Genomic DNA, 16,989 nt, shown 5'->3' on the forward strand with positions numbered 1-16,989 from the left:
CGCTCTTTTTCTTTGTTTCTTAAAATCATCACCATCTTTTCTACCTCTCTTCATGCAAAAAAAAAATGTCTCTGAGCAGTCTAATAGTTTGCCTATGAACTTCCTGTATTTCTGCAATGTCCTTTTTGAATTGAGGAGGCCTGTACTACACACACCATTGATCTATACACAGAATCATTGTAAAAGGCTTTGCAATATGCATTACCTCCTTCCTAATGTATTCTAAGTATCTTTGTTTTTCTTTTCAAACACAGATGCATACTGAGCAGAGGTCTTTGCTTTAGGTCTATAAGGCCCAGGTCCTATATCCAGATTGATAAATTTATTTAAAATCCAACAAGTGGTTCATGCACAAAAATTATGTCTACATTTTTGTTTTTAAATAACATTAATTGTGCTAGTCTCCAGTCCTCTAGAGCAGTGGCTATTTTTAATTAGACGTTGCTGGTTTTGTTAGCAGTGCATCTACTTCAAATTAGATGCTCAGGTGCTGACTTACTGCTTGTTAAAACTGTAACATTCAATATCTCAAGTTAATTGCTAGAGAAATTTCAGGCAAACATCTTATTCTCAATACAAAAGAGGAACATGACATCAAGTAATCGACACTTTCACATTTCTGAGAGAGAGTGATATAGTTGATCAAAATCAATCCTTCTCCGCTAGAAAAGTTTTTGAAAACTAAGAACAGATAGAAGCAATAAACTCAGAGAAGCAGCTACACCAAAAACACCAAAAGCTTGATCCTGTAGAATGAAGTGTGATCTTAATTGTGCAAAGGGACATATAAAAAGTAAAGTACTTTGTCTTTACCATGCTTTGTAAACATTAGTGCCTAAATCCTTATAACTCACCCATACAATAAATACATCTATCTATGTAGCAGGTACAGAGTCTGAGGATAAAAACCTATATTGAAACCATTAGATCGGGGTGTCAAACTCACCCCTGACTTGCCCCAACCCCTGGGCCAGATCTGGACCATAATGCTCCTTGCAGGCCAGATCTAGACTGTGGGGCTCCTTGTGGGGGGAATCCAGATTGCAGGGCTTCTCACAATTCTTCTCAAAGGTCAAATCTGAACAAATAGTGGCAGGAGACATGGGGGTTAATACAGCTATTGCTCACCCCCTCCTACCCAATGGAGTAACCAACGTACATGTTACTCCATGTCCCTGACTTAGGTGGCAGACCTGCCCTTGCTTGTCTCACATCGTAATCCCTCGTCCCACTATGACCTGTGGGCCAGATGACACAGGTCCATGGACAGGATCCAGACTGTCTGACACCCCTACATTACATACCAGTGATGGGCTGAAGTCTCTGCTTCAGTGCAATGTAGTGCATCAAGCTACAAGAAAATTCTGGAATTTAGTAATAAAAAAGCTATGTTGCAATTTTGACCACTCTGGTGAAAAACTGTTGGCTTGAACCAAATGATAAAAAAACACTTCTGGAGTTTATTTAAAAATGTGTTTGTGTATGTACACTGTTCTTAATTCAGACTATCATTTCATTTGGCACTCTTTGAAAGCAATTTCTTTGTGAGGCACGAAAAAAAAACGTGTTGCTCACTGGGGCGGTATTTCGGGTGGAAATATCTATGCCAATAGAAATGGTAACGTGGTAGTTTTGCCAATGAGAAGACAGATCTCTGTTGATGACTAGTGTAACAGTGAATTAAAACATAAGACTTTTTTCTTATTTCCCTGAAGCTGAGTAGCAACCTGCCCAGCTTTTAGATAGTTAAAACAATTAAGTGAGGTACACATATTTCATTTTAGATAACTTTTCATACCAGAGACACATCAACCTGTTTCCTCATTTCCTGTCTTGTGATTATGGTCTGCTGTTTTGCATTTTAAGTAGCTTACTTCTAATTATTTTGTCAGTACTTAGTAATTATTAGCCATTATCCTGTTTGTAAATATGCATCAAGTTATAGCATGTTTCTTCTGAATCCTAGATGATTCCAAAGCTATTGTAACATGAAGTCTTACCTTGAAAAAGCTCCCAAACGTAGTATCTGCAAGGTATCTACTTGTATTACTATTCTACGACAGAGACCAGGTTGGATTCTCACTTTGAAAAAGCAGCATTAGACTAATTTATTCTGCAGCCCTCCTTGTGTTAGAGATTCACTGTTCATTAGTTTGTAGGTACATGATCAATAAGGTCAGTTTCACAAAAGGTAAAAAAATTACCTAAGGGTAACTGGAGTTTTCTGAATGTACTGCTTTTACAGATTGAGGCCTCATCCCTGCTCTAGCCACATATATTTCCAGTCTCTCTGTTTCAGACTAAAGAGGGTACTTCTCCTTAGAAAAGCCAGTGTGGATTGTGAGATCTGTTGTTTTTAACAAATTTTAGGTTAGGAAACTCTGACCTAGACCTAATCACAAAAGGTTTACTGGTTTACTATTCAATGCTGCTTTTTGCTGATGCAGTTTATTCTGGTTCCTCAGGTTAGGAACAGACATTAAACATAAACCGGTTTAAGTGATCAGAAACTTGTTTAAACCTGTAACAGAACAGATGTTCAGTGCAATTAAACCAGTTCAAAAATGGCTGAAACGGTTTGAGATAAACCTGGTTGAATGCAGTATCAGACTTAACTGATTTGGCTCAAACCTGTTTATGCAATGTCCATCCCAGACCTCAGAGAAATGTTATACCAACAAGTGCCCATTGCTGTTGATATAACTAACATGTTAGGTCTTCTGCTACAGAATAATATCTGCGGCATAAAAATATATCAAATCAATCACCTAACCAGCATGACTATACCATAACAATTTTTATCAGTAGGTCTGGCATTCATTATGCTATTCTCAAAGACAATCTGTGAAAGCAATATATTTGATCACAGGAGGTTTTGTTAAGCCACCCAGCTCTCTCCTAGATTTTTTTTCTGCAAGAGGGAATGTTTATTTAAGCTCTCAGAACAAATACTGATACTTAGTAAGGTGCTGCATAGACAGCAACATTTGTGCCTACACTGTAGGAGTTCCTGAAATTTTGGAAGGCAGTTTGGAGATGCTGACTTCTATTTGTTCATTTTATAATTTTCAAAAAGAGTGCAATAGCTTTCAGATCTTAACAAAGACATTTTAAAATTATTATTTTATCCCTTTATACTTTACATTCCTCAACATTTGAAAAAACAATTTTTTTTCTATAGTTGGTATAGCACATTAGAAATCTATAGCTTTGCAAAAACTCCATTTAGCCTTGCAGCCAAATGTTTTTCAGCTGCTTTTACACTTTTACAAATGAGGTGTTTAGAGTCAGGAAAGTGGTTTGCCTTTACTGTTACAGCTCTTTGGTTGATATATATATTATATCAAGCTTCTCTGAATTCTAATTGTGTGAGTAAAAGAAAGCTGCTGAAAATATTTCTGAAGTCCTGATACAGGAAGGTGACTAAACTCTTAGGCCTTTGTCTTAAGGAAAAACAAATCTCATCATTGCTACTGTTTGCACAGCTCCTCTGCTGGTAACAATGGTGGGAGTGCTAGCGTAGACTAGGTTCTAAAGGATTGCCAGTATTTAAACCAATGTTTCTTCTAAGCCTGTCCAGAACAGGGGTTACAACAGTTACCCACAAGTTCCTTGCCTTTGTTTGTGCTCCCGCTGGTGGAGCTGACCTGGTGTTAACAATGTTGGGAAATTCTTCTTCTTCTTCTTCAAAAAAAGAGTATCATAGATAAAGCCTGAGAGCAGATTTATCTAGCAAGCTTTCCAGCATGCTGATTGTACTCTTAACCCCCACCCCCCACACACACTTTTAAGGAATGCAACTATCTTCTCTCTTTCCTTCCCCACGTAGCTTGAGAATTACATCCAAGACAATATGAAGAAAGAAATGGTAGAGATCCAGCAAAATGCAGTGCAGAACCAGACTGCAGTAATGATTGAAATAGGCACAAACCTATTAAACCAAACAGCTGAACAGACCCGCAAATTAACAGATGTTGAAGCACAAGTAAGTAATGAATTTCTAAAAAAAATGCTTCTGAGCCCCAAAGAGCTGCCATGACACGTAACACAATGAAGCACAGTTTTACAATTCCATAAAGCAGCAATGAGATTATAATTCAAGAGTTACAAGACAAACAGGTTAATCCACAGCTGTATCATAGCCTAAGAGGGTATTAATATTTGCTGATCTAGGACCTCATGCCAAGACCACCAAAAAAATCAATAAAAAGATTCTTATTGACTTCAATGGGAACTGCAGCAGGTTCTTGGAGAACACTGTTTTAGCAAGGAACTTTCAAATGTCAGTCATATTTTTCTTAAGTAAATAACTCACTTAAAATATCAATATATGCCCAAGTCATAACTAAGTAAGAGAGTGATATATGTAAAATGGGATTTCATAGCCTCTTTCTATCCTGACTCTGCTCTAAGTGCTTGGCCTATGAGTGCTAATAGGCATCACCAGTTAGGGTCTTGCATACATGGAAAAAATCATATCTAAACAAAACAAAACAAAACAAAACAAAACAGCATTTTACTTTCAGCTCGGTGTGCCGCTGAACCAAGTGCAGTGCATGCCCAGAAGAGAAATCGCATCAGTTTGACCCGACTTGCCCAGCATCTGTATAGCTCAGGTGCTTCAGCGGGGCTTTTTGGTGCTTTTATCTAATTTAATCTAGTTGACTGAATCAGGTACTAGACAAAAGCACCGAAAAACCCCTGCTGAAGCACCTGAGCTATACAGACACTGGGGAGACAGGTCAAACTGACATGATTCCTCTTCTGGTAAAGCGCTGCTTTCCTCCCCACTCATCTCTCAGTAGCCTTAGGCTAGGAGCAGAAATTACACATAAGCCAGTATAAATGATTGAAAACCTGCAACACAACAGAAGCTCAGTACATGTAAACTGCTTTCAAAATGGCCAAAACTGGCTTAAGATAAACCTGGAGGGATGTAATATCAGACTTAGCTGATTTATGTTAAATCAGTTTATTGAATTTCTGTCCCAGATCACCTCCAGATTCAAGTGAATTCACATTTCCTCAGCATCCCAGGAGTGTTTTTAACCTCCCCCACAAATCTCTGCACTCCCCCCTTGCAGGGTGGGCAGCGTAGCTTTGGCCTAAGCTGTCTGCTCCAGCAGAGCAGGGAGGTATGCTCTAGCATCCCCTGGCATCTTGCCTGGGCCACTGCAGGCATGTGGCTGCATTTGTGGTATCAAAAGTGAATGTCTGTTCACCTGCTTTTTGGTTCAATCTTTGCAGCTTAGACTAACCTAAAAGATTGAATTGATTCAGCTTTGGACTTTTTGACTGTCTGTACTTATCCTTAGTGTTTTCTTGAAAGCTCATTCTCTTCCTACAGATGCTGCAGTGGGATAATAGTAGTCATTTCCATGTTAAGGCACTACTGTAATGAGTATATCATTATGATTTCATGGAGGGATAAATCAAAAGGAGATGAAATGAGTGGGAGAAAGGCTAAGGAATTATGAAGCTACTGGAAAAGAAAATTGCAACATTTTTTCAAGTTGATTTCAATGTGAAAGTCCCACTTCAATTGTGGTTCCTTAAAGGAAATTAAAAGTTCCCATACTATGACGGGAAAAACTTTCCAGAATTCCAGCATTGGTTAGAAGCCTCAAAATCAAATGACTAGTTTGTAGTTAAACAAGTTAATTATCCAAAACGAAAGATAAAGCTTGACACTTCACTCCCTTTACACACGGTATGTGACAAAAGTTATTAAAAAATTAATTTAAAAAAGCATATCCTTTATAATTGCTTTAATTGAAAAGCATTTAAATGTCTCTTGGTAGCAGGCAGCTTTATCAGTGACTAATTTTTTTAATGCCTCAACAAACAAAAAAGTGTTGATCTATCCTACTCTTCAAGTTAATGATAAGTCTAATTGAAGGAAAATGTGTATTCTGTAGATTTCTCTTATCCTGGTGGGACGATTCTCGAACAGATACTAAAATAATATGTAGCATTTGATGTTTTATATGTTCAAAATATTGTATAAATATTAACTCAAATCTTTACTACACAAGTTGTTATGTAAGTCATTCTGCATCTATAGAATGTACGAGGTTGACACTGGGTGTTTCCACACATGCACTTTACTGCAGTATTGACTAATTAGCTCCACAGTAGAAAATGTCACCATCTACACATGCACCCATATTAGGGTGCAGTAAATTAATTAACTCCATCATAGGATAGTACCAGTAGGACAAGTACTACCCTACAGGAGAGTTATTAAGTGTACCACAACACACATGTAGATGGTGATCGGGGCTGGCTGGGGTACAAGGTGCTATAGTGCAGGGGTTACCTGCTGGCTAGCCCTACACTGTGGCACCCTCGTATCCTAGCCATCCCTGACACTTTCACTCAGAGTCTGGGGTGACCCCCCCCGCCCGCCACCTGCCAGCCTGGGGCTACTTTGCCCCAACTCAACATGAAGAACTGCCGGGCACATGTGTACACACTGCACTCACGAGAAATAAATGCAAACATCTTAAATCTACCTTTACAGTTTTACCATTAAAAAGCCTTTTTTAAAGAGGCTCAGTGGGTTTTTTGTTGGGTTTTTTTTGATAAGCTAAAAGAGAAATATATTTATTCTTTCAAAGCAAAGTCTTTCTAGACTTTACCTGTAGTTTTTGTTTAGGAACAATATTATCACTGGAACCTTCTTTTGCTCCGTGAAGTTACCGGTGACTAGGTTAAGGGCTTAATGAACAACATAAGGAAATTAACCAAACAATTGCTGTCTCAAGGACACTTAACTTTGGCAATAATTTTCAATTACACCTCACTGTGAAATCATGTCCTGAATGACTGTTTAACAAAAAGGATGTGAGTAATCAATTCTTCCTGTCTACTAAAGCCAAATTCTGATGAATTAAAAAAGCTGTTTTGACACAATGAAAAAATATTTTCTAGAGAACATGCATCAAAATGTAATGCAAGTCAAAGTAAAAGTCATTTTCCACTTCAAATGATATCATTGTTTCTGCATTAATGGATAGAACTTTGGAGGAAAAACGGGATTTGTGTAAATTATTTCCTTCTCAAACCTTAAACTGTCAAGTGAGTATAGGAAAAAAATTGTTTGGTAAACACTTCATCTAATTCAAACATTAAAAAAAATATTTCCTAAGTTCACTGGCACCACTGCAGTCAAAGAGAAAAATCAATGATTTCACTGGGGCTGTGATTTCACCTGGTGATACTAACATATGTAACATTTATTTCAGTACCAGAATAACAAAAATATTGCATATGAAATTATTCTTTAATGAACTAATACCATCATTTCTCATACTGATGTTGTTATCTAATTACCATAAAGGGAAAAAATCTGTGACAACAGCTTAAAGACACAGTAATTTTGAACATTATTCACAAATGTGGTTTGCCATTAAAACATTGCCCAAGATAACTTGAAATATAAATCACAGTATTATAGGTTTATTTGTTCACTATACAAATATAATTCTGAGCATTTTTTACAATAATTCTATATGCATTCATGCCCAAATTGGTACTGTATGCATGCATGTTTGTTCATATTTTTTTCAAATATTTTATTTTCTATATGTGATAACCACTGACTTTAAAAAGTACAGTTAAATTAGACTTTACCATTTTCAGAGATGCCTATATGTTTGTTGTTGTTTTTTTTTAATGTAGGTGTTAAACCAGACAACAAGACTTGAACTTCAGCTTCTGGAACATTCTCTCTCAACAAACAAGTTAGAAAGGCAGATTTCAGATCAGACCAATGAGATAACCAAATTGCAAGAAAAAAACAGGTAATATTTATTACCTATACCTATCCAAAGATTACTCTGCTAAATTGTCTTTTTTTTAAACAGTTTTAGGCATTTGCTTGTGGGAAAACAATTGTTTCAACCAATTTGAGAAGTCCTTACTTAATGAAGAAATAAGCTACACTCCTGTATTTTATAAACATAAAAAGCTAGAATGACAATATAGCTGAGAAAAACAAACAAAAATAAAATTGGAACCATATGTAACGTCTAAAACAATAATTCCCAGACTTTATGACCAATGGATCGCTGTCAAGCTTTACATTTCTTGCAGATTTCCATTGGCCTGTGATCATACTTATCATAGCATTCAGAAACCAATGATTTACAATATAAAAATAACAATACTTGGCAGTATCAGGTAATTAGTTGTAGCCAACTATTGGCCTTGCCCAATTAAATTAACTCTCTTTGTCCCCCTCTCCCTAAAACTGCAAAACTTTATCAAAAGAAAAAAGTGAAGACCCGCATATGTAGAAGTAGAAATTCTATTATGTCCTAACAACAGATTTAGTAAATCTGATTATATTATGAATGATCGGTTTCATTAATGAATTATTGTTCCTCAGAATGTAAATGTATTGTGTAAATCCAATTCCTCACTTTTGCTTTACTTCCATATGTCAGAGTATTAGAATTAACCAAAAATTTAATGAAATCTTAATTTTGGGCAAATGATTTATTTCAATGGGGGATTTCTGCTCTGCATACTGCCCAACCGTTTTTAAATAGGAAATTATTAGTTTTCCCCTGTGATCAATAAAGGAAATACCATCTGTTTTCATGAAATCATAAATGTGCCAAAGTTCAGAGGTCTGTTTTAGGATGAAGATAAATGCATTACTGGGACTAAAATAAAAGTATTATCACACAGAGCCAATGTCCCCCCCCCATTTCCCTCTGCTCCATCTCTCTGAATGTTATCTGGAAAAAAACCCTCAAAATGAGGTCAGTAATGTATCTAATGTCATTGTTTTTGCAGCAAAATGTTGCATTTCAGGGAAAACAGGACAACTACCATTTCACGGTAGTTCCCTTTGTGAATACACATGATCAATTTTTTTTCTTGATTGTTACACTAGTTATTAAGACACAGCAGCTTGCAGTTTAAAAACAGGCTGGAACACTTGTTTGGATAAAGAGGACACAACTTTATTTAATATAATTTAGCAAGATACAAGGAGGGCAGCCGTTGTTAGCATGCAGCCCCTGTCATTCAGGTGGATCCTATGCCCCAAGTGGCCAGTCATCTCTGAACTAATGACAAGGCTCTGGAATAAAAGCTTGACTGACTGCCTTACTGTATGAGGCTTACAGCCAAGTATAACATCCACACTTAAAAAGACCAGACAGGTGAACCACATGTTGGTGTAAACTGTCTTAGGCAGTTCCATGTGATACTGTCACATGAAGGTGGATGTTGGGAGCATGAAGGTAGATGTTGGGATGTTGTAAAAGCTGCCTTAACTGAAACCTTACAAGCCGGCATGCTCTATTATCTGGCATGTCGGCTTGTAAGGTAAAAGTGAAACCAGAAGTGCCCACCGTGGCACTTCCGATCTCGCTGAGCCCCCACGACCTGGGGCAAAGCAGTCTGCACTGCTAAGCCCCCATGATCTGGGGCATAGCAGGCTGCGTGGGGCCCGCGGGAGGGTTGGCAATGCAGCGGGAGGGTTGCAACGCCCTGGATATGGCAGGAGAAATGGCGGTCCGAACAGGCAAAGTGCTTGTTCAGGCCTCTCAATTAACCGGCATATTTTGTTATCTGGCACCCCCCATTCCCCATGGGTGCCGGATAACAAAGCTTTTGCTGTGCATTTCTTGTTGCCTTAAGGACATTTTTTTCAAAAAACATGCTATTTAGCAACCCACATTGAATTGTCAAAAATAACTTGCCACTTAGGAGTCCAAGCCGAACTAGTTTTTAATGAGATGTAGGCTCTTAAAGGCTAGATCTAAAATGGAATTCAGGCACTGCAACACTCAGTGTTTCAAAATTTACCTTACAGAAATGTGGCTCCTAGACTGAAATGCTAAATGTGTTAGGTACATTGCCACAGAAAGACTTACGCAATACAGAACTGGATCCTAAGCATATTGCAGGCTGAACGGGGCCAGCTTTAAGGTCTGCATTCTGAACAGAGACCTGTCTAGAGTTATCCATAAGGAAATGCTGAAGACAGGATGTGTGTCTTAAAATCCTACCTGTCTCTGGAGTTCAGTCACCTTGCTTACCTCAACTTCTCTGCCTTCTCTAATGATGGCTTATACCTTTTTTCAACAACTGTTTCACATAATATGCAGAAAATGACCTTGAAGCAGAGACTCTTCCTCTGTGAGTGCCCTATTTGTGAAGGTAAAAAGTTTTGTTCCTTCTTGCTCTCCCCAAAACAGCCAATAACTTGGTGAGTAAGAAACTCACCAGGGAGACGCTGGCTTGAATCCTCTTCGAGGAGGGGGCTGAACCCGGGTTTTGCATATCCTGTGCAAGTGCTCTAACCACTTGCTTCCTCAACTTCCTTTTGTGGCCATGTTTTAAAAGAAAGTGGAGGTCCTAGAACATTTTTCATGGACTCTGATCTGGCAATGCCTACTAGATTGACATTTTCAGGGGAGACTGGTAGAGAAACACCTAGGTTTTGAAAACTGATTGGACTTTGGAATGAGGCTGGAACTGATCTAGTCAGCCCTGTCAAGACTACTAATGAGCACCCGTAGAAACAGAACTTTCAAATAAAACACTCATGTGCGCTGAAGTTTAGGCATCTCTAAGGCTAGGTAGCAGTAGGGCTGCATGAAATTTAGGTCGCCATTTCATTTTGGAGGTGTTTTGGGCCATTTTGGCACCTGAAACACTGAATCCAAATTGAAATGGAAGCCTCCAAAACAGCTCCAAAATGAATCAGAAGGCTCTGAAACATTTTGGAAACATTCCTAAGAATTTCAGAGTTTTGGAGTCGGTCTTGCAGGGAAACAAAAACTAAGAAGAGGGAGGGGAAAGAGCAGGAAAAGACTGCTCTGATATTGAGATGTAGCTCCTGGTTTGATTCCCCAGCTCTCTGATGCTTCCCCCAGGTCTCTGATCATTTCCCGAGCTCTTCCCAGGTGGCATGGCCCCCTGATCTGAGTACAGGGTTTCAGCAGGCTGCTGCTGCAGCCTGCGGACAGTGGCAGACACGTGGTGCAGCCCACACCGAGCGCTGGGAAGACTGTGGTGCTGCCACTGGCCCCAGCCTGCAGCGGCAGCCTGCTAAAACCCGGTGTGCAGATCCGGGGGTCTGCGCCCCCCAGGAAGAGCTGAGGGAATGATCAGAAAGCTGGGGAATTTGAACTGGAGGCTGGGGAATTGAGCTCGGGAATCGAACAGGAAGCTGGGGAATCGACCCAGGAGTTGGGGGAATCCTACTTCAATTCCCCAGCTCCCCGATTGCTTCACCCAGCTCTTCCCAAGGAGCGCAGGCCAACCAGATGATATGGGATGATGGCAGGCTTCCACTGCCAGTGGGGCATGGCGGCAGCAATGGGCTATTTCTGCAGTTGGCAGCAGCAGCCTGCTGAAACCCCAAGCACAGATCCGGGGGCCACGCCCCCCCGGGAAGAGCTGGAGGAAAGATCAGAGAGCTGGGGAATCGAACCAGGAGCTGAGGCTGACAGGTGGATCTGCCCCAGCTCCGGGACAGTGTGCTGTGCCCTGTCAAGCCGCGCTGTACCCATGCAGTGGTGCTGCTGCCCTGCGGGTGCCAGGCGGGGGAAGAAATCTCCGCTGCCCTGCACTGAGAGAGGGAGCTCTGCCACGAGCCCTCAGAGGCCCTAATCACTGCTGCCAGAGCCGTTGAGTGTGTGGATTTCTTTTTTTTTTAAAAGCTCTGCACTCACCAGCTGCAGAGCATGCAGATGACAGCATGCTGCTGCTGCTGGCTGGGGCCAGCGCCAGCACCTGAGTCTCCCTGGCGCAGCCTGCGCTGAGCACCAGGAAGAACCTAGTGCTGGCACTGGCCCCAGCTGGCAGTGGCAGCCTGCTATCATCCTGCATGCAGATTCAGTGGTCTGCACCCCCTGGGAGGGCTGCAGGGCTGTGTCAGACTCCTCCCGGAGGCGCAGCTCCCAGATATGCGTGAGGGATGACAGTATGCTGCTGCTGCCAGCAAGTGATACTAGTTTTGCTCTAAACAGTTTGAGGTGCAATTTCACAAAAACTCCTGCACCTCTCTCCTTGAAACTTGGTGGGCTTTGTGCCCCCATAAGGGGCTACCATCCCTGCAATTTTCATTCGAATCAGGAAAGAAATTACAAAGTTATAGGCATTTTAGTGATTCCCCATTATAGCCTATGGCCGAAACAGCATCAAGACTCCGAAACAGATTCGGCCAAATTGAAATGGGACAGTGATCCAAAACACTGAAATGAATCACTGTCCCTCTGAAATGCCAAATCCAAAACCGAAACGAAACATAGTCGTTTTGCACAGCCCTAGGCAGCAGGCAAACAGTGATTTTCAGGATCTCAGTTATGGACTCAAATGAGTGGAGTTTAGACACCTAAGACTTTATTCAGATTGCATTTAAAAACAGAATTACTTTTGGAAATGTTGACTGCAGTCAGGATAGAGATTCTATTCCAGATCTATCCACTGGATGTTGAAATATAGGACTATCTGCTATCTAACCTATTCCAATGGAAATTTGTTTCTTTGTAACTAAAATACAAAATTATCTTAGGCTCACAATTGCTACTTTATTGTGTAATAGGATAGCTTTTTGATGATCAGATCATGGAAATAGCTTATTCTGTCATATCTAGTCCATCAGACTGATCTTATTCACGTCCCAAGTTCCCACAATTTCAATTTTCTGAGAGCTAGGAGTAAAATCACCCATTATTCTTCCTGTATCCATACCTACTTGCTATGCAGCAAAGGTGGTATATTTTTATTTAACCAGTTTAAATCCCTACATTGTTAAAGGAATCATCCTGAAGGGGCATTATAAGGCAGAACAAATTATTTCCCAACATGAATAAAACATAAGTGTCAAACCTCAGGGTTCTATTTTACTTGTAATAGTAAATAATTTACAGAGGAATCTAAAAGTAGCAATAACAGAGAGTTTTCTCTTACATCGAAGACATCTTTTTTTTAATGAGAACCATACGTGTATAGTACTTTTAATTTTTAAAGAACATTAGCTCAAAAAAATTTAAGATGTTTTGACATTTGTATCTGTTGCCCTGCTATATTTGTGTGTACTCCCTGACGGTTGTATCTACCATCTTAATACAAATAAGCATGGAAGCAAAATAATACTGAATTTTAAAATGTCACTATATTTTTCTACCACAGTTACCAGATCAGAGACCACCATATCTTTACTAAAACATGGAAGAATTCAGCTAAATACTAGAAGTGTTACTTCTTTTCTAACAGAAAAAGATCCAACATTGTTCATCCTTTAAAAACATTTAATACATATTAATGTTCAACGAACACTGAATTAAGTGCAACTCACAGCATTCTACATACCACATGTATAACTTCCTCTGCAGATTATCTTCAGAAGAAATCAAAATAAAACTTTTTTTATAAAGATGGACAAAACTTTTGCAACAGGCTCAGTACTCTTTTTTTTGTCAGCTATAAACATAGAAATACATTGTTGAGACCCTAACTATATTTATTTTTATTAGCCTTCTAGAAAAAAAAGTTCTTGAGATGGAAGACAAGCACACACTTCAGCTACAGTCAATAAAAGAAGAAAAAAATCAACTTCAAGCACTGGTATCAAGACAAAATTCTATAATAGAGGAACTAGAAAAGCAGTTAGTCACAGCCACAGTAAACAATTCAGTTCTGCAAAAACAGCAGCATGATCTGATGGAGACTGTTCACAACTTGCTTACCATGATATCTACGCCAAACTGTAAGTAACGCACAGATATGGCTAGTCTGTATACCATTAGATGCTGGTCTATCAAGTAGTCACTTTCCTGCTTCAGCGCCTCAAAAACACACTGTATTTAATGCAGAGTTTAATTGTTCGACTCACTATATGATTTAAGATTTATCCTGAAGAGATAATTCCATTAGCCAATGAAAAAAATAATCTGTATATCTGTTTTCAACAATATCTGGTTTATCTTCCATTATTTATATTGCTTAGCTATGCCAACTCAGTTCTCCAAATCCAAAAAAACTACAGGGCTGTTAAATTTTGAGCATCTCATGTGGCACTTAGACATCTGACAGCCCTGTAACACATCCTTACAGTCAAACAGAATCATTAGACATCAAGATGAATTGCACAGCAGGGTTTGTTGTTTCTCTTCAGCTAGGGACACACATTCAAAAAGCCTGAGCCTGAACTGATTCAATCTTTGCAAGTTAGTCGAACCTGGCTAGGCAAAACCAGTTTATAACAGTAAAGACATCCCCTCTGAACTGAAGAAATGCAGGCATACGTCTGCAGTGGCTCAGGTTAGCAGCTGGGGGGGTGCTAGAGCAGACCTCCCTTCCCTTCCACAATGCTATGCTGGGTGGGGGAAGGAGGTCGTGGCCAGGCCCCAGCAGGATGCTCTGATTAGGGAGGGGACAAACCCCTCCCCCACCAACTGTTGATAACAGAGGATTGAGTTACACAGCAGGGAATTACACAGGGAATTGTTAGCATTTATCACCCCATCAGCAAAACAACAGCCTCTCTCATTAGTTCAAGCTCTTCTTAAACAACTTTTTCCAAGGAAGGAATGGAGGGACATTACCAGCTGGCCTATTGATTAGCTCCAAAGAGCCCTAAGCTCACACTGTCCTGTCTGCCTTTGTCTTGTCTTCCACAGCACAGACTGTAGCCAGCATGTGTTATGTTAGCTAATGCTGAGAGGTGTCTGTGTATGGCAGAGGGGAGTAGGGAGTGGTGAGGGGGGCGTGGAGTGGGAGACAGCTAGGCAGACCTTGCTGTATCTGCAATCTCTGCCAAAGCTGCAACCAGGGAGCAGAGATCAGAGCCCTGCCAAGAGTTACAAAGTAGCTGGGATGCTGGAGGACTCTGATTTAACTTAACCCAGGAAGGGGTCTGAGACAGACATTGCATAAACCGGTTTGACCCAAATCAGTTAAGTCTGATGTTACATTCAACCAGGTTTTTGTCAAACTGGTTTATGTGCACTGAACATCTGTTCTGTTACAGGTTTAAACCAGTTTCTGATCACTTAAATGGGTTTTACATGTAATATCTGTCCCTAGCCCTCTTAGCTATTAAGGCTAGGGACAGAAGTTACACATAAACTGGTTTAAGTGATCATAAACTTGTTTAAACCTGTAACAGAACATGACTTCAGTACACATAAACCAATTTCAAAATGGCTGAAACTGGTTTAAGATCGACCTGGTTGAATGTAGTATCAGACTTAACTGACTTAGGTCAAATCGGTTTATGAAACTTCTGGTTTTCTCTCCCTGGTTCAAGTTAAATCAGAGTCTCTTAGCATCCCAGCATGCTCTGCACCCCTGGGCTGGGCTGTGCTGTCTACTCCAGAAAACAGGGCTGGCCCCAGTGCTCTACTCCCTAGCTGGAGCAGTGAGGGCTGGCTCACTGTCGTCCCCTCCCCCACCCCCGGCAAACCCTGGCTGAGGTTTAGGGCCAAGGAGGGGGTTAAACGCCCCTTCCCCCAAGTACAGAGCTGCCCTACCCTGCTGACTTACTTATTGCTGGCTGCAACTGGGGACTACAAATCCCAGAGTACCTGATAAGCAGCCCTGCAGAGCTCTGCTGCTGTGTCTGTGGACTGCAAATCCCAGAGACCTCAGGGACAGCAAGAAGAGGAAATGAACACACAGCTCATGCTGGCTACATGCCAGAGAGCCATGCTCTAGAGCCCCCCAGCTTCTGGCTTGAGCCATTGCAGGCAGGTGGCTGCATTTTCCTGAATCAGAAGTGAATGTTTGTTCATTTGCTTATTGGTTCAATCGTTGCATCTTAAACTAACCTGCAAAGACTGAATCAATTCAGCCTCAAGCTTTTTGACTGTCTGTACTTAGCCTAAGTCCCAATGTGAGGATCTACTTGGCAGGCTGCCTCTCTCTTATCATTGCTCCTCACATTGGATGGAGTAGGGAAGCAACGGAGATAGAGGGGGAGCAGTACTGACCCAAACCTCCCTCACAAGATCACAGCATGCAACTTGGGACTATAGACCCAAGATTCAACAGACTACAAATAGCACCCATGCAAGTACACAGCTTTTGTACACTGTACACACACAGGACAATGCTACAACTCAGCCCCTCCTACTTAACTTTCAGACACCTCAAATGTCAAGTATTTCAGCATCTCAGATGCTCTTAGCAGCCTCCAGTACCCCTTCACCTACCTCAACCAAGCTGACAAGTTTGGGGCAGATTTATGTTCTTGCCACCGCCATTAACTAAGAAGGGTGCATTGGTCGTAACCTGAAATTTATGACTACTTGCATGTTATTCCCAAATATAGCAAAGTAGCTAATTTAATAATTTTCATATCTTGTCACACACGGAGCTACAACAAAGTGGTCAGCTATGGATCCAAGTATGAAACCCATGAGACTATAGAAACCTTGTCCATTAGGTTCACAGGGATTAAAACCACTATGCAAACCTGCTGAAAAGTTTTCAGTATAATTGAAAGATAGGAGCAGATGACTTCAGTATTCATAACTGATATACACATCCGTACACATAAGAATAAAATATTACTTACAATTTTTTAATTTTACCATTTTTTTTAGTTTTACCATATTTTTAAAGTTGCTGCCCGAAGAAGAGTTTGTTAAAGATAATTTTAAATTTTGTTAGAGATAACAAACACTCAGTTTGTTAAAGATCATTTAAAATTTAAAATAAAAACCCCTCAGTCAATAAGAACATATTTATACTGCCCCACTATTTTCTACCTTTTTAGTGTGGATAATGAAACTATTCTGATGTAGTTAATTGTTGATTACACTTCACAATTCTGAAGCACTGAGCACAATACTACTGAGTGTGATTGCAAATACAAGGGATTTATTTTTAAAATCACAAAAAAAAGCTTTTCAAAGCCTTCGAGATGCATTATTTTGTAATTTTTTAAAAAGCCAATTGCAACTCCATGTTTTGATCTCAGCATAGGATATTACCTCCTTAAATATCATTCCTAAA

The 16,989-nt window shown here is 40.1% G+C and overlaps 2 protein-coding genes across 5 annotated transcripts in view; one reads left to right on the forward strand and one right to left on the reverse strand.

The window, feature by feature from the left end:
• MCPH1 (microcephalin 1) overlaps positions 1-16,989 on the reverse strand; it is a 206,897-nt gene that overhangs the window by 95,275 nt on the left and 94,633 nt on the right. The gene's annotated exons all lie outside the window — the stretch shown is intronic.
• ANGPT2 (angiopoietin 2) overlaps positions 1-16,989 on the forward strand; it is a 70,373-nt gene that overhangs the window by 28,379 nt on the left and 25,005 nt on the right. For 2 of the 3 annotated variants that reach the window (XM_006024490.3, XM_006024491.3), the window contains exons 2-4: positions 3,830-3,985; positions 7,684-7,805; positions 13,506-13,738. In XM_006024490.3, coding sequence (XP_006024552.1) covers positions 3,830-3,985; positions 7,684-7,805; positions 13,506-13,738 — 511 coding nt within the window. The remainder of the gene's footprint in view (positions 1-3,829; positions 3,986-7,683; positions 7,806-13,505; positions 13,739-16,989) is intronic. The other variant, XM_006024492.3, reaches the window with a different exon arrangement.

The sequence above is a fragment of the Alligator sinensis genome, unplaced genomic scaffold, assembly GCF_000455745.1.
Source record: "Alligator sinensis unplaced genomic scaffold, ASM45574v1 scaffold1012_1, whole genome shotgun sequence".
In the NCBI taxonomy this organism is placed as follows: Eukaryota; Metazoa; Chordata; order Crocodylia; family Alligatoridae; genus Alligator; species Alligator sinensis.